Source organism: Apus apus, chromosome Z (genome assembly GCF_020740795.1).
Source record: "Apus apus isolate bApuApu2 chromosome Z, bApuApu2.pri.cur, whole genome shotgun sequence".
NCBI classification, from domain to species: Eukaryota; Metazoa; Chordata; class Aves; order Apodiformes; family Apodidae; genus Apus; species Apus apus.
In genome coordinates this window covers 70505031-70527590 of record NC_067312.1, presented here as the reverse complement: position 1 = coordinate 70527590, position 22560 = coordinate 70505031, and the positions used below count along the sequence as shown (strand labels likewise).

General features: G+C 39.2%; 1 protein-coding gene across 3 annotated transcripts in view; it reads right to left on the bottom strand.

Moving 5' to 3' along the window:
* Positions 1-22560, bottom strand: part of RASGRF2 (Ras protein specific guanine nucleotide releasing factor 2) — a 131537-nt gene that overhangs the window by 30323 nt on the left and 78654 nt on the right. For all 3 annotated transcript variants that reach the window (XR_007891862.1, XM_051643333.1, XM_051643334.1), the window contains exons 17-18: positions 21493-21582; positions 357-463 (exon numbers count right to left, since the gene is read on the bottom strand). Coding sequence is in view for 2 of the 3 variants with exons in the window: in XM_051643333.1 (XP_051499293.1) it covers positions 357-463; positions 21493-21582 (197 nt within the window). In the remaining variant the exon portion in view is untranslated. The remainder of the gene's footprint in view (positions 1-356; positions 464-21492; positions 21583-22560) is intronic.

The following is a 22560-nucleotide window of genomic DNA, read 5'->3' as shown; positions in this document are numbered from 1 at the left end:
AACCTATTTGGTCAAAGAAACTGAACTAAGCTTACAGTTTGAAAGAGTAATCTGACCTGCATATATCATTTATATTTCAACACACCTTGCAACAGTAAAGCACTCACACAATGGCACCAGCAATAATGTTGTAATGGTATTTCCAGGATAGCTTTGCAAGTCTAGGTGAAGGATTCTTCACTTGCTTAACAGTGTGTTTTTACAGGCTAAATTTCCATATTACCTTCACAGCACTGACTTTCCAGGCTGTTTGACCCCTGCTACACTACAGAGCAGAACTGCCTGAACACATTTTGTAGGGAAAATGTAGACATATTACAGACAGGAGAGGAGAAGAGTGCAAAACAGGAGGATACCTGGGAATGCTTGGAGACCCAGTGGCGCAAGACGTTCAGGACGCGGTTGGTGGCCGCTCTGCGTATGATGAACTCCTTGTCACACATGCGCTCAGAGCTGTTGAATCCTGGGTGAGGAAAACACAAATGGGAGTTAAGGGAGGCAGCAACAATTTAACTACGGTCTGAATCACTTTGGTAAACGGAAAAGTTCATAGAACACCTGTGTGTAATAGAAGGAAACACACTTTCAAAGATGATCATTTAAACTGCTGAAATGCTGCAAGATCAGTACAATACAGCCCTGCTCATCCTAACTAACACAGACACCCTCTTGTGTCAGCATTCAGGTTTAGAAAGATTAAGAATATTTGCATGCATCATTAACATCAAGGTCTCCCTTGGTATATGGAAGAAATTGACAGTAAAAAACAGGACCAGATCAAAAATGTATAGGGCCTGTAATCTAGAAGACTGCAGGAGAAAAGTGAGTAGTTTCCCTTAGAAAAGGGAAAGTGGTAAACTTCAGAAACGGAAAAGAAACAGGGGCAGACAGTAGTTTGAGCACACAGGAGAAGAAGAAAATTTGAGAAATATTCCTTCATAAGAGCAATACTGTACAGGCTCTGCTAGTCAACACACACTCTTCAAATAGGCTCTTTGATTTTTTACCACTGGGGTGACAAGAAAGTGGACAGACATAGAGAAAACACATTAAAAAATGCCAGGTGTCTAAAAAGAAAGATGGGTCAACTGCAGCATTTCCCCACATATCTTGTAAAGTTTTGTTTTAGTGAGCAATATTTACTTATAAATAAGTCGTTTTATAAACTTTCTTTCTGCATTCACCCTGCTGCTTATTCCTGTTCTTATTCTGTTGTTGTATCATAAACTGTAGAATAAAATGATTATGTTATTTTTTAATAAGAATATTATGCCATTAAACCCACTTACTTAAAAAAACAACAAACAAAACAAACAAAAAATAACAAAACCCCCCACAACAACAAAACAAACAAACAAACAAAAAACAAACAAAAACAAACAAAAGAAACCCCAAACAACAGAACAACTCTGAAGATACACTCAAGAAGTTTATATTGTTCTGGTTTTGTTCGACTTGATCTTACACTGTGCTGTTTTCCATTTCACTCAGTGCAGAGTCCAGGGAAACAACTGGAACCATCCTTCCACATGACCAGTACTTCACTATTTTTGCAGCATAAAAGTTGTTCTAAAGCCCATGTGTTCTTACATGTAGCAAAGGCAGAATAAACTTCTACTTATTCTGTGAGAAATCCATTAGAGGTATTCTTAGAGGCAAGTAATATTTTTGCTTTATTTTTATATTTATTAGAGACAATGAAAAAAATCCAAATGGCTGCTCTGTATTTTTTGAAAGATGAGCAGGAAAGAAAAGTTTACTTCCTATCTTACATCTTTTACTGCAGGTTGGACCCCAAGTCCCACGTGTATTCTCTATGCTTACACTTCATTGAAGTTTTTTAAACTCTGGCATGTGACACTGTAGTTGACATATAAGAGGGAAGCTTCATATTAAAACATCTTCAGGAGTTTCATGGCCCATAAACAGCAAAGTAAACAAAATCTCTGAGGCTTTACTCACTAAAAGGTAACCTAGGCAACATTTTGTGTGTTAATTTTCTATGTCTTTCACAGTTAACCTCATGCAGAAGCAATTAGGCATACACATTATAAACTGTTCAATTAGCCACTTAATTGCAGCAATGAAAGTCACAATGAAAATTATATATTAAAGCAGTGGAGTCTTTATCAAAGTAACATTAAGGGAAAGAAGCTTCAGAAAGCTGGAAGGAAAACAGAAAGAAGCCTACAGAGACAGTTCAAAGTTAGCTGCAAAATGAATAAAAAAAGCAAGAAAGGAAAAGGGAAAACCTCCAGAGATCGCTTCAGCAAACTTCTATGGTCCTCAGAATTTAATCAATTTTTTAAGCAGTAATTAGCTTGTTGCAGAGAATAAGCAACATGTTCATACAGATCCATATTGTCAGGACTTAATGTCTTCAACCTACAAATGGTTATCTCCAGTGTTGTAAGAAAATAATTTAGCTGAACATACATGCACAAAACTTAACTCCAGATGGGTCAATCATTGCACACCTTCAGGTACAAGACTTCAAACAAGTAGCTAAATTAGAAAAATACTTTTTTTTTCCCTCCAAAATAAAACTGGAAATCTATTAACTCCATTCTGACCTTGTTTTTTAACTAACAAACAACTTGGGAAGCCAGGATGTGTTTCTTATTTCCTTACACAACATTTAAAATGTAAAATTTATTACTCTTTACAGAAATAAAAAAGAAAGCACAAGTCCTCAAGCAAGACTCACTGTTCAAAACTTAAATCTGCAGATTGATTGTGAAGAAGATCATGTTTATGGCATTTTCTCAAGGAGCTGGAGTGGAGCAGAATGCACACTATTCTCTGCATACTGCCTTAGCATCCTTCCATTTGGATGTCTGGCTTTACTTCATGGTTTCTGTCAAGACATTTTGCATAGCAGCAGACCTCAGGTAGGCTCCTTATTCAGCAGCTTTGACAACAGTAAGGCCTTAAGCCAGAGCCAGGTCTGCTGGAGAACAATCCATGGAGCCCTTGGACCTCCCTGAAGCAGCAGAGGCTGGACAAGAACAAAGCTACTTAGGACTTGCTGTGTTTAGGAAAATCTACCACCCTATTTCCAGACACATGCCTCTGCATAGACATGGAAGGAAAACAGAGCGGTTCAGGACAAAGGGTTTGATCCTACTCCCACATCAACACAAGGTGACAATGTTCTGAGCAACGCCAGGGTCTCACACCACAACAGAAAAAGATGAAGAACTGCCCCTCAAGAAGACGGAGGTGTGCACATCACCACTGACTGGCACACAGAGATCTGAAGAAGCAGAGAACGTGATCATCTCTGGGCCCATGGCCAGAAGACACTGCAGAGGGAGAACCTGTGGAATGAGCACACTGCTGGCATTTCCATCACAAACTGACTTGGAACTGAAGAAGGAACCAGGACTGGTAGCATGTGGTAGAGGTGGTTACCATCCTCATCATTAAAATGCCCATCAGGCACTGATTAATTAGATTGGACTCAAAATTAGAAGTTATTTAATAACTGCTACTGTTCACTAGATAAGCTCAAGTGGATTTATATACGGGAATTTTTCAGTAAAATTGTAGCAAATAGCCACTATTTTTTATCTGTTCTCTTATATATATCTATCAGGAGATTACATAAGTGTAAAGTTATACTTAGATACCAGCAAATCTATTCAAAACTAATGTGACAGGTCCCTTTCAGTCAGTATAGTAATAGCAAAAAACCCTCACCAAAGTGTTGGATTGTACCGTTCCCAATATTAAGAAAATATGTCCTATTATTAAACTGAAGTTATTAAATATTGACAGTGAAAGCAAAAGAAATCTCAGTAGTTCTTACAGACACTGAATAGATCTCTTCATTAACCAAAAGGTGAAAACATGCAAGAAAAAAGGGTCTCAAGAACATGCAAATTGTACAGAAGGGTGATATTAATTTCAGGATCTTACAAAACTAACTTTCAAAGTCTCATGGAGTTTGGGAAAGAAACTGCAAGGGGAAATAACTAGACTAAGACCTGAGGAAGCCACTACAGAAACTATCTAAGCAGGCACTAGTGAACTTTGATGGTCCCATCAGTTACTTCCTGCACTTTTCACATGCAAATTCCTTCTGATACATCAGTTTTACTGCTCCTCCTTACTTTCCCCTCTCTCTTTCTTCCCACCTAATCGTCTCCTAATAAAACTCCAAACAAAAAACCCTGAGCTACCATGAAAACTGCAACTAGTCCACCTGCACAGCCTACTTGTTTATGCACACTTCAAAGAGCCCTGTACACAACCTCACCTGGTTATCCATGTTTGTGTCCCTGCATATGGATAACCCATGTCTGCTGCTGTCTATGCTGAAAAAGGGAAACCAAATCCTCCAGTCCTGTGTACTTCTGCAAGAGGTGACAGTGATGCTAGCAAGGAAAACACCAAGCTGCCTTGCTTCTGCAAAAACACAGCAGCCAGCCAGGACCTTGCTGGGCCACACATGACCTGCTCTGCCCATCCATACGTAACTGTGACACTGGGCCTACACTAAGAGACTATGCAAAGTGTGCAGTATTAAATTTTGTCATTGTTTAACTCTGGTAGGCAGCTAAAATAAAGGTTCTGGCCCACAGACTAGAATTGGGAACCAGGGCTTCATGTCAGATGTTGATGCGCAAGAACAAGTGTTTCATCACCTACCAGTTCCCAGTTAACCTTTCAGCATTGCTGCATCCACTCTATTATTCCCTGTGTACTTTTACTACCTGTTTGGGGCTAGAAACAGTTCTTAATTCTGATTATACAGTCCCTAGAATAGTATCAGTCCTCTTCATTACTTGAGGCCTCTTAGCCATGTAGGCTATAAATCTAGGTGGGCTGAAAGGTTAACTGTACCTGATCAGATGAGATTTTGTCAGTCTTAGTATCCAGAAGCAAATGCTGGTGGACTGAATCTTTAAAAGGTGCAGTTTTGAAGCAGTCTTTCCCATAGTGTGTTATCCTTGGTATTGAGCAGTTTGGGGGCCAACTACACACATTACACTTAAATCAGCAGGAACACAGCCATGGATTAGTGATCCAGGCTGTCTGAGAAGGTGGGTGAGCCACCATCCCTGGTGTCATCTAAAAAGACAGATGTGGTGCCAGGGAACAGGGTTTAGTGGTAGATGGGGCAGAGTTAGGGTAGTGGTTGGACTCAATGATCTTCCAAGGTCTTTTCCAACCAGAGTGATACTGTGATACTGTGGTTTCTTCTAAGCTCATCTTCACTGGGCTTCCAGGAGAGGAAAGAGATGAAGAGTCCTATCTAGCAGGATGCCAACCTTTGCAGTATTTTAATTAGGATCCTGGATGGAACTGCCCACACCCAGACTCCATGGTGAAATAACCTGAAACACTCCATGGTGAATAACCATTCCTCTTCTGAAGGAAACAATCTTTCTACATTACAAATACCATCAGTATTTATAGTGATTAATCATCTTGGTAAGCAGCTGCTTCAGTGAATGCTACTTTCAAGTAATGTTTTTCCCTTGTATCTCTTGAAATTAATATAAACTGCTCCCACAAATAGTTTCTTCACATAACAGGGATGCAGAACTTCTACCACAGGCTGTCAAACACAACGTTAACCTGCCAGCATTGCTAGTTTCAGTTAATTACTTCTTTCGATATAATTTAATCTCTTTATCTTCATGTACTTGTCTTCAGATTACGTTATGAAAAATCCAGTTTCACCTTCAGATGTTTTTCCTATGTGCACTATAGTCAAAACTAGCATTTTTATAGCTTCCATTATTGCAAAAGATTAAAAAAATATATATATATAGTTCTCAACACCTGCAGACAAAAACAGATACATAGATACATAATAGCTTCTCCTATTTAAAAAACACCCGACCCAAGAACATTTGTATTATGTTCAGTTCTGCACTGTGTATGTTAAAGAAACAAAATTATGCACATTTGCATTTCCATTTCACTTAAGGTGTCAAAACCTCTCAGTCTAGTTACAGCAATGCTATTCTCTGCATTTTATTTTTCTACATTAATACAGCAGCACACCATCACTGACCACAGTAATTAATTTGTCAGAAGTTTTGATTATACATCTATATTTCATGGTGTACCTACACAAAAAATAATTTCTGTTCACAAGAGTAAGAGTAAAGTTGTTTGTAGTTAAGAAGAGTTTGTGGTGTCTTTCTTAGCAAAAACTTAACTTCAGAAAAAGACTTGATGTGTCAGTTGATGTGTCAGTGAAGCTCTGTTAGCATCTAACACAGGAAGAAACTGCACTGGAGCCTTTGAGGAGGTCACAGCAAACCCCAGAGAGTCCCAGAGAGGTGGAAGGAGAACATTCATCACTCATGAGGCAGTTGACAAATAATAACAAAGAAGTGTCAAACACAGTTCTCTGTCTTGTGGGGTTTTTTCTTTCTTCTGATAAATATGCTCATGAGTTATCTGTCAGTTTCATGATTCAGCCTGGCTCAAATCCTGAAAGCTTAGGCTTAGCAAACATCCATGTTAATTTCTGACCTGGATAAAGAATAGAACACAGACCCCAGACCTGCAGCAAAGCAGTTTTCATCCACAGATTAAAAAAAAAAAAACCAAAGAATACCTTCAATATATGCAGCACAAAAGAAAATCCTTCCCAATAAATATGCAGCACAAAAAAACTAATTACAAAAAATTTTTCTTTACATCGCCTAAAAAAGTTTGGCTGACTGCTTAAAGATATCCATCTTTATTGGTCTTACATTCTCAAGCAAGTAATTGGGTCTCATGTATTTTCAGAGAAATGTGTCAGAGAGCCAGCAGCCTGGTATTGGTAAGAAATGTAAACTGCCAAAGATTCTGCTTTCCTTTTCATTTCTTTAATTATGATATCAGGTTGCCATGCAGTAGCCAGCTGAAGGGTGGAAGAGCTTGAAAAGAAGATGATATTAGGTTATATTAAAAGAAGCTTGAAAAGAAAATGATATTAGGTTATATTAAAAGAAGCATGCAGATTATGAACTCCCACGCACTGCAAATTTGATCAAGAATACAGTTCTTCCTTTTCTTTTTTAGTAATTATCAAATGTGCACATTCAGATTTATAATGGAACGGGTCACACGAGCAGCCTGAGGCTTGAAAGTAGGAGCCATGAAGTCTAGCAATGATCTTCTAGCTACAAGGGAGTGGCATAAGTAATTGTCCACTATGCCAGGGTTTGAGTTTGTCTCATGAAGAGTTATGAACTCATACAAAATCAGAAGACATTACTTTTAAAAAGCACAAGAAATCAAGTGCCCAGTGCATTTCAGGCTTTTCATTTCACTTTCACCGGTCCTTGGCACATATGAAATAATTTTGTTCTAAGAAACATGCCTCTTAAAACCCCTGTTGTAACCCCTCACGTCAGAAATAATTCCAAGTATGTATTTGATTCTTCTGCCTAAAGCCTCTGCCATAAATACAATCTAACTATCAAATCAAGTCAAGGGATTATAGTCTTAGTAAGGTAAATCCCATGGAATCACATGTACCAGCTGATGTACAATAGTGTAACACAGACAGAGCTACAGTGACTGTGTTTAACTTCTGCCAAACATTTAAGGGACAGGTTGGTAACCTATTTTTAAATTACTTGTTCTAGAAAGGCTTTTTCTAATCAGAGAAATTTAAAGAACACAACCCTGAGATAAAGCTGTTATGTCATGATAAGGCTGTAAATTTGAACTAAATCCAGGAGTCCAAAAATTTATCAGTCCAGCAAAATAATTCTAGTTTAATAGACAAGAAAAAAAGTTAAGTCTCTAAAGAATATGCTTAAGATCAACATACCATTCTAACTCCTAATAATAACATTAAGGTTGCTTTGAGAATTACAATCACCTATGAGATTATATGGCTAAAACATGAGTACCACAAAGAATGAAAATGTTCCTTTAAACTCAAAGAACTTTTCAAATTTGAAAATTGATTCCTTTAAAAATCCTTAAAAACAGGGTTACTGATAGAGATGTAACCAGCACACACTCTTGGAATTTCTGGGTTGTTTATTTTTTTTAAATGGAGATAATCTTTCAGGACATCATATCTATTAGAGTCTCACTCTTGGAAGAAAATCTTTAAAAACTGCTAAAGACTGAAAACGTATTTTCAGTTACAAGCTACACAACTTGCTATGAAAAATCCGTAACTCATCTTAGAAGTAAAAATCAAAGAGTCTGCTGCCTTTTTTTTTTTTAAACTAAAATTCAGCAGCAACACAAGATTGCATTTTTATTTTTTGCATATTCTGTTTAATACATGGGGTCAGAGAAAGCAGCATTGTTCACTTTTCTAAGACAGGGAAAAACAACATAAGTGTGGATTAGCATTTATGTATGTTGAAAAAACACAGGGAACAAGTATTTGGAGCTTTAGACTGCTGCACTTTGTAGGATAGCTCCATTACCACTGGACAACATCCTATTCCTTTCTTTTTTCAGCAATAGTAAAGACAGACAACAAGGAGTTAGTGTCAACATCAAAACCTCATGCTAAATTTTGGTGTACCTGCAGACATGTTCAAATTAATATTGTTTGCACACAGGAAGTGTACTGTGTCCATGCATGTGTAAACTCCTAGTCCAATTTTTCTAGTGAAGTGTTAGGTGAAACCATCCAAATCTTGTGCCTTTATTTATACATAGATCTCTAAAAAAAGAACAGATCCTTAATTTCAAAGGCTGTTGCTAACAACTGTGTTTACAGACTGTAGAATGTAATGACAAATGTGAAATGGGACAGCATAATTTTTTCCCATGACTGATTTATAGGAAAGAATGGTAACACTGCACTTGGTATTTCTTTGAATTTGTATGTCACTAAGTGTGTTTGCCTGTGTTCCTGCTGTGTCTTTCAGTCTTCAGGGAACACAAAAGCAATTTTAACCTGCTGATCTATTTCTCAATTTCAAATGATCTCTAGCTCTCGATTGCTTTAATTTCACACGCTATACACTCAACCTGTTCTATCAGCAATATGAAATGGGAAAACATAACCCTCATTATCAAGAAGGGAAAAAAAGAAGACCCAGAGAACTACAGGCCAGTCAGTCTCACCTCTGTGCCTGGCAAGATCTTGGAGCAGATCCTCTGAAGGCTCTGCTAAGGCATGAGAACAACAAAGGGGTGAATGGTGACAGTCAACACAGCTTCACTAATGGTAAATCGTGCCTGAATAATCTGGTGGCCTTTTATGCTGGGGTCACAGCCTTGGTAGACAAAGGGAGAGCAACTGCTGTCATCTACCTGGATCTGTGCAAAGCCTTTGACACTGTCCCGCATGACATCCTGGTCTCAAAACTGGAACAATACAGATTTGATGGATGGACCACTTATTGGATAAGGAACTGGCTGACTGGTGGCACCCAAAGAGTTGTGGTGTTCCTCAAGGGTTGGTACTTGGACCAGTGTTATTTAACATCTTTGTCGGTGACACAGGCAGTGGAATTGAGTGCACCCTCAGCAAGTTTGCCACCAAACTGTGTGGTGAAGTCAACATGCTGGAGGGAAGGGATGCCATCCAGAGGAACCCTGACAGGCTCAAGAAGTGGGCTCGTGCAAACTGCATGAAGTTCAAGAAGGCCAACTGCAAGGTTCTGCACCTAGGTTGAGGCAATCCCATGCATGAACAGAGGTCGGGAGGAGTAAGGACTGAGGACAGCCCAGAGGAGAAGGACTTGGGGGTAGTGGTGGACCAGAAGTTTAACATGAGTTGTCAATGTGCACTTGCAACCCAGAAAGCCCAGCTGTATCCTGGGCTGCATCAAAAGAAGCATGGACAGCAGGTCGAGGGAGGTGATTCTCCCCCTCTACTCTGCTCTGGTGAGACCCCCACCTAGAATACTGTGTCAATTCTGGAGTCTCCAACAAAAGAAGGACATAGAACTCCTCAAGCACGTCCAAAGGAGAGCCACGAAGATGATCAGAGTGCTGGAACACCTCCCCTATGAAAACAGGTTGAGGAAGTTGAGGTTGTTCAGGCTGGAGAAGAGGAGGCTCCATGGTGACCTTATAGTAGCTTTCCAACATCTGAAGGGGGCCTACAAGAAAGCTGGGGTAGGGCTTTTTATATGGGTGTGTAGTGAGAGGACAAGGGCCAATGGTCTGAAGCTTGAAGAGGGAAGATTCAGGTTGGACATTAGGAAAAAGTTCTTTCCTGTGAGGGTGGTAAGACATTGAAACAGATTGCCAGGAGAGATTGTGGATTGTGGACGTGGGTCAGGCTGGATGGGGCCCTGAGCAACTTGATCTAGTGGGAGGTGTCCCTGCCCATGCAAGGGGGTTGGAACTAGATGATCTTTAAGGTCCCTTCCAACCCAAACCATTCTAGGATTCTATCATTCTATGATTCTATGAAGAGTATAGCAGATATTTTTTGCACAATGCTCACAGTCTTTTCAAGAACTATTAAATGTAAGCTTTCAGACCTTTAAAATGCTCACTGTGCTCGATCACAACGGAGTTAAAATAAAGTCTGTGACAATGAACAGCTAGAAACAGAAAACTGCTAAAAATTACTTGGGAATTTTTTCCTTCACTTAGTCTGTGTTTTTTTAGGTAAACTAAAGGAAATAGCTTGCAAAATTATTCAGATTTTTTAATGACAATAGGAATAAAAGTTAAATGGAAAGGAGGAAATTATTTAAAAGATCCAAATTTATTATTTTTCAGACCATCTGTGAATGGAGAGTTGACTGTCATGCAAAACAAAAATTGGCAGAATAGATAAGAGTAAAAAAAAAATCTCTGAACAAAATGTCCATCTCAGAAGCAGATTCCAAACCATTCATGATTGTGTCACAAATAAAGCAACTCAACAGTAGCATGAACAAATATTAATTAGGCAAGCAGCACTTAGGCTTGGGGGTGGGGGAACCTAAACCAACCAACCAAAAAAAAAACCAACAACAAAAACAAGAAAGAAAAACCAACAAGAACAAAAACAAACACCAAAAAATCTCCACCAAAATTTCTCTCCCCACCCCACACACACACCATGGGATGCACCAAACCTGAGGAAGGTAACGGGGGATCTAAACAAACCTGCCCTCATGATGAGCTCACACTTTTTGGTCAAAACTCCCCACTTGCAACATAAGCATAATGGGGGGGTTACCTGCATGGAGAGGTCCCAGCTTCATTCCAGCTTCCCTCCTCCTCAGCTGAGGAGAGCTGAGGGAAATATGACTCAAGAGCTTGCCAAAGATCCGCCAGAAAACACTTATTCAACACATCCCATCAATTGCAGTAGGGTCATGGTGACCCATTCTGGGGGGACAGGAATAGGAACTGCACTAGCGTCCTTTCCTAGGTGAAGAAGGAATTTTTCTTGCAGTGCCAGTTTGCTTGCACGTGTCTACAAAACAGGGAGTTTTCCCCACAGCTGCTCAAGACTCGGAGCAATAGGCCAAGCAACACAGACCACAGTGTCTAACTCAGGAAATGTCCAGTGAAAATACTTTTCTCCTGAGTAACCAGCTTCCCTTAAACTAGAATAAGAAATTAATTTAAAAAGAGAGAAACACATTTAAAAAAAAGGATCCTGGATTTCTGCTAAAATGAAAAAAAAAAAAAATCATTTTCCCTTAGCTTTTAATTCCCAACACAGAGAATGACTTGACACAAAACTAATTTCATCTTCAAGTCATTGTTTTAATTCAAAATTATTGCTCTAAGAAAAACACAAGGGAAGATTCAACTCTATTTGAACAAGAATGTTCAGCCAGTTACTGAAAACTGCTAAGCAACAATTTTGTTAAATTCAAAGGGCTTCTAATTCAGAAGCAGAATTAGAAGTCTACTCAAAAGCACTACAGTAGGTGAATATTCAGAGGAAAGGAATAACATTCTGGGTTATTGAATCAGACAGCAGATTCCAAATAAATTAGTTTTAATTTCTATTTTCATTTTGCTACTGATTTCCCAGTAAAATATCCTCTGGCAGGAGAAAACATACACAAACGTCTCGTAAAAGCAGCCTGGTAAACGAAGTGTTAAAGCTGCAGCCTGGAACAGAAAGCCAGTTTCCCTCTCTGCTGTCATCAGGCCCCATGGACCCCATCCACCAGCCCCCCAGCCAGCCTGGTGGGGTGGTCAGAACATCAGCACTGGCCATCTCTTACTTCGGTAACGACCTCTGGGCATCTCCTGACAATCCTCCAGCCACCAGGAAACAAAGCTGGTGGGTCTATGCCAGCAGTTATTTGTCACACCACCTTTTTTGATGGAGAACAGTGCCAGCTCTAGAGTAAGCCAATGAGTACTTCCCACCTGGGTTTTTTTTTTAATCGACATGGGGAACTCCAAGGACGTTCCGTGTTCAAGTCTCAGGGCTTATCAAACCTCCCTCAATCTGCACAAAGTGGTCTGGAAATCTCATTAAAACATGTTCCCAAGAAGGAACTAGTACTCACTTTCCCAGTTCCTGATTAGAGCCATTAGTCAAAAGCAACCTGACAAGTAGAAAACCTTGCTTGTCCTGCCTAAAGGATCAAGGGAGTTTAGCAAATCCTACGCCGACTCTTCTTTCCTGTAACTAAGAACCTTAAATCCCTAATAGAAAGGGGGAACTGGGGAGGGTCACAACCCAAGCAGGGCTGATAGGCATGCTTGCAATTATTTCCTTGATTTGATGATGTCTCCTGTTTCTGAAAGGATGCTAGATGCTTACAAATTCAGTCTTCAAGTTCCATGTGGAAGAAGAACTACAGCTAAAATTGAAGTCTGCTTCCAACTGCTTAGAAACAGTCTCCGTGACACTTGCAACCCAGCTGTGCCAGTTTACACCTGTGAAGTGTAGTCCCACTGGAATAAGCTGCAGATTCAAAAGGATTAAATTCTTTATTACTTGATTATTGATTGGGATAACACAATCACAAGCGGGTTTTTTTTCTTTGTTTCAGGTCTGTATTCATAAGGAAAAACTTCTACAAAGCTTTTTCAGTACAGGGAATGAGATGTTATAACCCAGAAAATCACTGAAGAGCAAAATAACAATGTTTATGGCATCATATTGAATATCAACTAGAAAAAACCAAACATTTTCTGGTTTTGCTTTTGACATGGATACTTATGTCCAAAGCCAGAGAGAGACACGTACGTTTCCAAATATTAGCTTGTAACCACTGGTGTAATTTGAAGCATTTATAATAGCAGAACACAGAAGTGCATTACTCAGGTTTCCACACAAGTAGAATCTCTCTCAACATCCCAACAATTATGATAACAAGGAAATCTCTCTCTGCCTGCCCTCTCAGTTATAATTTCCCTTTGTAACCTTGCTTAATTTAAATCTTTACCAATTTCCATACTAACTTGGATGCCTATTCCAGAATTTTTGTCTCAGAGAACATAATGGTGTAATGCCACATTATTATTCCTCTGTTCAGAATCAGAGAAACACTCCCTGAACAGCAGAGCTGATATCCTTGCACAGGGACCTATATACTTGCATAAATCTGTGTGCAAGACGGTGAGAAAATACTGCATCTGAACGAAGCATAATATATGTTTCTACATGCTTTTCCATTTCAGGGATCAACAGGATCCCACTGGGAGTGTATACCTTCACTACCTTGCATGGTACATCTCCAAGTCACATTATTCAGCTTAAGTGCTGTATGTGCCTGGCAGCAGCATGTACAGCTCCAGTGCCTCCTCTTGCCACAATCGAACATGTAACCACAGACACACGGACACACAAATGTGATCACAGGAACCCACTGCCCTTGTGTCGTTTGGCACAAGTCATGTCATTCCCTTACTCCAATTACTGCTTATGCCAGGAGAAACAAAACAAAAATAAGGTAGCACTGGGAGCTGGCCAGTGGTTTGAATGGCTGCAGAACAGCATGACTGGTCACAACCTAAAATGAGTGAAGCAGCTCTCGCTAAAAACTTTTAAACTTTCTCATGCTAATTTTGGCCTTTTAAAATAAGTCTTAATCAATCTGCAATTGATTTATCAGAACGGAAATGCCTACACATGAACTGCTGTGTAAACTCCATCCCTATGAATCATCTATTACGACTTTCAGCTAGTTTTTATCCATCTAATACTGTGAGCAAGCACGGATAAAGAGTGTCAGGCTGAGAGCTCATAGGACTCATCTGGCACAACTTCAGTGCTTATACATTCTGGAAACCACAGCTGTAATTTACAAAAGTCTATTTGTATTTGTTATTACTGTTACAGTCAGAGTATGTTACAGCAGACAAACTCCTATAGCACTTCTGAGGAGATGAGGACTTTCTGTGTTCACTTCAGCAGCTCCCAAAGTTGACACTTTCACATCAGTATTTCCACACTGTTTATCCTCAACCGCGTTCAAGAGGTTTGGCAGCTTCACATCAGAAGTGGCCAAAGTACAGAAAGGGCCTACAATGTTTTATCCCAGGCAGTGATCATGAATACAAAAATAGCCACGTCAAAATAAATCAGGCATTTATACTTTAAAAGGATTACACACTCCTCTCCATACATCTTTTCCATCCCGAATGTTTAACATATGCATAGAAATAATGGACTAATGCATAATGGTTTATCAGTGGAAAGCAGCATATAACTAAGATCTTACACAAAGTATAAGATTAGGGAAGGAACCTGACTCCTCTGTAAACAGTGAGGTGGCTGCAGGACCATCCATCCAGAACTGACTGACAGTATGAGATCCATTGCCAACAGTGGAAACCACTCAGTTACAGTGCATGTAAATGGCTCCAGGAGTAGACAGACCATAAGAGCTATGGAAAAGCAGATACCTGAAAATGGTCTGGTAACAAGGCCGATCAGTTTTGCCATACTAAACCCAAGGACAACTTGGACTAAGATTGCTTCTTCAAACCACCAAGTGGATTTGTGATCAGGGAAGGAGCATGTGGTACTTTCTCTGCATAAGAAAGGATTTGCAGGCCAATCCAAAGATCTTTTGAATTGTTCTTTGACAGGGTGCAAGCTGCAAAATGCAGAAAAAGAGACTCCTGAACAACACTCAGGTAAATCACTCAAGTCAAAGGTAATTCAGCATCAGAGATATGTGCAGGCAATTAATTAGAAGGAATAGTATAGAAGGCATCCGTTTTTGTGTAGATGCAGAGAAGCTTCAAGCTGTTATTTTAATTGCTCCTTAAATCACTAACATTGCAGAGAATAAAGCCATCTTTCCTCCTTGCTAGCATGGGGCAGATTTTTCTATGTGCAAATCAGATTTGTCAGAGATACTCCCCCAAAAACTCCTTTTTTTCCCCTTACTTCTTTCTCACTCTCCCCCCTCCCTTTCACATGTATTTTAAAAAACAAATGCTTGTATGAAGAAGCCAAGGCCCTCCTGCCAACCACAAGCTTCCATCCCACTCCCATCCTCTCCCATAATATGTCACCTTGTTCTTGTGAAAAATGGTACATTCTCTACAGCACGGTCGGCAGGCTGTAGGAGGGGGAAGGCAGCTCTGAAGCATGTGGCACACTGGAAATACTGACGTACCCAGCTCAAAATGGGATGACAGAGCTGCTGAAATAAAGCAGCTATGTTCATGAGGGAACAACCCGTTTGTTTGGGTTTAAGTAGCTGCTTCTTGTCCAACATTTATTTTCCATGTAGGGAGATCTATTTTTTTTTGGTCTCTAGTTTGAGCAGAGGAAGAAAGAAGCTTCTCAAAGCTCTTCCCATGTATCTGCTAAGAATATAGAAAATACAAAGAGTATACAAGATCAACTTAGATCTCAAATCTAAGTTTTGTCAGAACACCTCCCTTGAAGCCCATGTTCAGTAGAACTGTTTCAATACAATGATAAACTTAACATGAAATATTTTTCTTCAAATTGTGTTAGACATCCATAGCACAGGAGAAACTTGTACATTTGCTAAGCTTATGTAAGTACTTTTTACTTTGTTCACTATTTACAAAAACAAAACAGCATTATCTTGATAATTTGGCTTCATCCGTACAACTACTTAGAGATTTTAAGTAAAGCTTGAATCTCTTCTAGCCACACAGAGCACTTCCATAGTTTATGTGTATTAACAAGCATGAGGACCTGCACACAGAGCAAGCAGTTTCAGAAAATGAACATCAAAAGACGTTTTACTTTGAAAATCAGTGTATTCTACCTTACTCATCCCAACAGTGCTCCATTCTGTGCACAACAGACATAAATAAAAAAGTTAAGGACAGAATAAAAAGTAGTAACACGCTTGAAAGAATTATACAAAGATAAACCAGGGAAATTTGCAAGTTCTACAAGTCGCAGAAGAAAGAAAAACTTTTCTATATAAATTGTTTCTAACTAGCGTGAGGGTTTGTGTGGGCGCAGCATAGATTAAATTGCTGTTACTTAATTCTTGTAACATCTGCAGGATATTTGAAGCAAAACTACAAATGTTTGGTGAGCATTTTGGCAGGAGGTTCCTCTCCCACATTACCAGTCTCACTCCTTTTTCTGACGTCGGCTGCATGCCAGACTCTCAGAGGAGAGAAGGAGATAACTCCTCAAGAGACATGGGGCTCATTGCAGCTGCCTGGAATGCCACTTAGGGACTGCCTAACTCTCATTGAAAACCTGAAAAGAAGAGATTGGCAGGACATTCATCATGATGAGACCATTAACATTAAAATTTTTGTAGGAACTTTTCTGTATTATAAGGCATAAGTTGCAGCAGAGCTGCTGGATTACCTCTGCTTTTGGAAGCTGTTACTAATTCAATCAGAAATCAAGAACCAGCTCTCTAGAGGTATATGCATAGGGAAAGAAAGAGGTCACGTAACTGGTGCCTCTGAGCAGGCAGATGTGTCTGATTGCTCAAGGCTTATCTACCACTCTGAGAAGCATATAGGTGCTAGGAGCAATGACAGTCATGAGAAGGGAGATGGTGATTCAGAGTAAAAAAAGATTATGTGTCCCTGTATCAACAACTTGAGCTTATACTAGTTTGCATCCAGCCGTGAAAACTGGGTATCTTTCACTGCCTTAGAGAAGGATGCCCTCATAACTTCGTACTCCTCCCTTGCTGAAGAATGAGCTTTACTGCCATGAAAGCAAGCTATAAAAGACTGGATAATAACGATTATTTGACCTCTCAATTTCTGTGACAGAACATGTTAGTATTACTACCGTATTTTTTAAAAACTGGCAAAAGAATGAAGGAATGAAGCAACCCATCAATGGAGACAGAGCACTAAAACTGCAGCAAAACATGAGCCATCCAGCCATCCTCCATATCCCTTAAAAAAGGACATGTAAAAGAGACAGTATGCTCTATTTACCCCTAGTGTGCATATTGCCATTCATGTGGGCACCAAGCTGTGCACCTGAGGTGCCTTATTTAACTTTCACTTGGTATTTCTATTTATCTTTAAAACTCTGTTAAAATAAACAAGAAACATGCAAATTTTCTGGAAGAGAATAGAACAAAAGGTTTTTAAGATGTGTAGAGATTAATATTTAACTAGACAGACTAAAGAATAGGACAGGTAGTAGAGCTTGGCATGATAAAAGCAGCTACCTGTAAAGTAAGTGGCATTAATGGCAAAAAAATCAGTAAGTTAAAAAAAAGCTGCTGGAGGGCATAAGAACCTCAACCTGGTTCAAAGAAAGGTCACAACTACTGCAGGAAGCTCAACATGTTGTAGAGCAATGCTGTGGTCCCCAGCCTTTTCAGAAGCTTATACACTAGTGCAGCTATGGTGTGGTGGGGGAACCCAAGCAGGAGGTGTTCTTAGGGCACTGCTAGCCCTACACATGCATCCAGACAACAGATGAACCCAACAGATGAGGGTGCCCCACAACCACTATGATGGTCCCTGAAGCCCAGCCCTGTTCCCCACCCTGTGGGGATGAAGCAGACTGAAACTATCACCAACATGCACTGAACTCAGGCTGCATCCGAATGGGAAGGTGGACCAGTAGCTAGAGCAGACCAAAGCACTGAACAGTCTTTCAGCCTGGCTTCCCATCATGTGGTCATGAAGCCTGCAGACAAGAACAACAAACACAGTGTTTCTCCCATTGCTTATCTCATGATAAGCAAAGCCATCATACCCCCTGGGAGAGCTGTTAATGAATTTTGCATATTTATCAGCATATAAACTGATTGTTGCAGGGTGGTAGCAATTATAAACCGTTAGGGCCAGCACTCTCCACAGGAGATGATCAAATGCTCTTCATGTCTGGTTCTGGCAGAGTTTCTGACTCATAGGGCTTCCAGTTGAGTCCAGTAACCTGCATGTCTCAATGTATCCCTGAGCAGTCAGATCTAGAAGATGGAAAGTTGAGAAGAGCTAAGAGATCATACCCTCAGGAAACAAAACAAAACAAAACGGCCAGAAAGCTTCAGGAAACAGCAAGAACAGAAGACACACAAATGGGTCTTACCTCCTAATACTCTCCCACAACCTCCAATTGTTTCCAGCTCCTGCACCTGTTCTAGACTCCTGGTCAAGTAACTGCTAATGACACTTGCTTGCAGGAAGCTGTCCACTTTTTGAACCTGGTTAGACCCCTTCTCTTCACAATGTCCCTCAGCAGAATATCACAGGCCTTCTATTTGTTGGACAAAGAACAACATACTTGTGTTTGTTGTGAACCTTGACGCCAGGAAACCCATCTGATGCCTCCTACCTCTTGGACCAGAAAGAGCAATAAATGCCTACTCACTCTCCCTGTGACATCCATGATTTTGCAGAACTTTCTCATCAATCCTCTAAGTCATCTCTTCTCCAAACTTCAAATGCACAGAAGCCATTTCACACTTCCACTTACCCCTGATGTCAAATTTTCAACCTTCTGTAGTTCTCAAGCCCTTATCTCAAACAGGACACCTCACTACCACACTCTTCAATATGTGTGCTAATTCTGGATATATACTGCAGTGGAATAATGGTCTTATCTGCGTCGTTTTCTGTACCTTTCCTAATAATACCTAATGTTGCCTTTACCTTTCTGGCTCCTGCTGAGACACTAAGATCTTTTAATGCAACTATCTACCTACTGCAATCCTCAGATCTCAGTCATGAGCAGTAACATCCAGCACAAAGCCCACCCTTTCAGGTGTGGAGCTCAGAATCTTTTTCCTCATGTGCATCACTTAGTATTTATCAAACACTGAAATTGACCTGTCATTCTATTTATGTTCCATGTAGGAGTATGTTAAATGTTACACATCACAATGTCTGCAGCAGTGAGACCAAGGACCAACAGAAAAAAGAAAAAAAGCCATAAATCTAATTTACTACTCACACCTGATTCACTGAGGATTCATGTCCATCCTATGTAGTGAATACAACAGGAGCCCACTGGGAATAAAAAGTGTTACTTAAAAACCCCCACATCATTCTGATAACACATATATGGGGAGGAAAATTATTTCAGTTACCCAAATTTGAATGGCATGACTGCAGCTTTAATACTATCCCTACTGTGATTAATTACATTAAGTTATCTAACAGGTGATTCAGCTATTTAAGCTCTGGTTTGTAGCCTTGTATTTTCATATTAATTACAGGTGGAACCTGTCCCCAGACACCCCACCACACACTTTCGTTGTCAGAGTTGCTGCAGAACCTTCTTATTGCTTTTCACATCATCCATGAAAATTAGCTTTCATGCAGAACTAGGTCAAACAGCAAAACAAAAAAGTGCTTAAGAATATTAGGAATGTTGTTTTTTCCTTTTTCAACATTCTCAGGCATTGAGATTTGTTCAGTTGATTGCATATTATATATTTTATTTTCTCTCATACTTCAATACTACAAATATTGAAAAGTTTTTCTTTTAACAACACAGAAGACATAATTTTGATTGAATTGGTGGGAAGAAAGTAGTTTTTACTCTTAATGAGTTTTTTTGAATAATTTGTAAACACACTGGAAATAATTAATAAAACAAAATGTGTCACTGATTTCTTGGCAGTGTCTGAATCCAAAGGCAGAGGATATTACTTTTTTTTTTTTTTTTTAATTATTAAAGGTATGTTTGTGACAGGTTCATAAAGTCCCTAAAATTGAACATTACTCTCTCGTGGTCATTTAAAGATCACAGGAAGTATACAAGACTAATGGGACTACTGATCCACATTCATCTAAAGATTATTTTCTCCTGATGCCTCCTCACTCATCAAGTGAATGACCACAACTCTAGACATAGCAAATACAACATCCACTGAAACCAATAATGATTTACTGACTTGCACAGAATTTAATGGGTGATTTTGAGACTAAGGTCTTCCAAGCAGTTTCCTGACATTCCAACAGTTATGATGGAAGAGGTAGGTGTTAATTTACAGTTGCACTATGCTTTGTCATACATAATCAAAATGAACTGTGGGACTGAGTGTATCAATGCAAAGTCAAAGTGATTTTGTGGACTTTTAAAATGTTGCTTTTTATTTGTAACATGACCTAGGACAAGATTCAGACAGTGGAAGGTCCTAGTATGTCTACACAGCGAGACAGCAAGTGAACTAAACAAATTAAATATTTTAAGTTGCAGTAATACTTCCAGCCAGTAGACAACAAAAATGCACTCCAAAGAGTACACAGTACTCCCTTGCAATAATTTAGTTACTACAATTGCTCTTAGGTATACCAACCTTGGATATAAAAAGGCTCATTTTCAAAATCTTAAATCATAAGTGAATTAAAAGAAAAAGTAAAACCCTCAAAGACATGAGCTAGGTCTTCAGCAGTTTACATATATGTGAAACACTAATCTTTCAGAAGTAGATTGAACTAGAAATATTAAGGACAGAATACAAGAATTCAACTAATAGAAGATGAACTGCAAATGTGGAGTGTTAAATGTAATTCTGATTAAGTCAGCAAGAAACGCTATCATGGCTTTACACCATGATAGCTGAAAACCTCACTGAATACTTTGGCTATCTCCTTAGAACCCACAAGACGAAGGCCCAAAGCTCACATGAGCTTCTTGAAGGTATGTGGTATAGTATGCAGTCCTCATTTGTTAGGTTTCATGTTTTGTTCTAAAAGATATTTCTGAATATATTCTCTACCTTTCCTTCTTTCAAGCAGACATGATGTTGGCCTCTGGCAACTCCCCAGGATGGGGTGGTATATAAGCAGCCTAAAAGCCTATTTTAGTCTTTGATTATATAAACAATAAAATAATGGAGTTATGACTTAATCAGCCAAAATTTCCAGACTGCTGCAGCAGGAAATGCAACCGGGTGGATGTATCTGAACAGTCTGGCTAAAGCTTTTTGAGTCATTCTTATGGGTCAATTCCACTTTCAGTTAAGTGAGTTACATTACAATACTGTCATATTGGCTACATAAGTGGAAGCCAAGGCCCTGATTATCTATGGGTGCTGTACTGCAATGTCCACACAAAGAGCAGGATTCCAGACTCTAAACACTAGCAGATTAAAATAACAAATCAGTGCCTATTCAGGATTCAGGCAAGTATGTTCTTAAGAATACTTACCTGTTGAGACCTAGGTATCTTATTGTTATCTCTTTTGTACAGTACATTTCTCTCACCTGGTGGACTCCCATGCCCTGCTGCAGCTGTAGCAATAGCAAAAGCAGAAGCAGGAGAAACTGAGCAGTGGCTATTGTCAGCAGCTTGTACTGTAAAGGCAACAGACAGAAAAAAGTTGGCAATTTTTACATACTTTTCATATTTTTCAAGTTAAGCAACAGTGATACTTAAAATCTTCACTAATGTTCATACATTGTGAACACTTTTTGTTTTCATTGCTAGGGGGCTTAGATATTAAAGGAAATAAAAATGTAACCATATTTGTGATTTAAGTTTTATGTCCAGGTCAGTGTGATTAATGTTAATATAGGGGGAAAAAAAAAAATAAAAAAACTAAGACACTGCCAAAGTAAAGAACAAGCTGTAACCAAACAGAAAAAGAAAAAATAAAATAAAAAAATATTATTAATAATAATAATAACAACAATAACAATAATAATAGTAATACAATAAATACAAAAATAATGTTGTAGAAAATGAACCTAAACAAAGAATCACGTTAAGAGAACTAAGCATACTAACCAACTGCTGCTCATTAGATTCACCTGTTTTCCCAGGTCACTGCCTAGGATTAGTACATTTTTGCACAATTTATCAAACTTTCTCTACAGGGAGTTCTGTGAGTATTGCTTCTGACTAGTGCTCAGAAAATACAGCACTTTTGCCCTCGGCTTTGAAATCCCAGATCCTGCCATCTCACCATAAATATGGCCAGTAACAGAAGATTACTATTGGTTTAATATTAAAGTGTATCAGCAATTTAATAATAGGTTAAGAAAACTCTTCGTGGCCTTTTTTTTTCATCTCAGCCATGAAATAACTGCCTAGAAATCTGCATGAGATGGCAGCATTTTAAGTGTTCATGGACATAGCTCACAGCTCTGCTAATGATTTCAAAGAGCCACATGAGAGCTATTTGAGGAGCTCCAGCTCCCATTTTTCCTCTTCAGTTGTGCAGTTTGTTCAAATTTTGGAACGAATAATGTGACACCATCTGTACATGCTCAGTGTTACACAAAGAAACAGACACAGTCACTCCTCATTGACAATAATGGGTGTTGTGTACT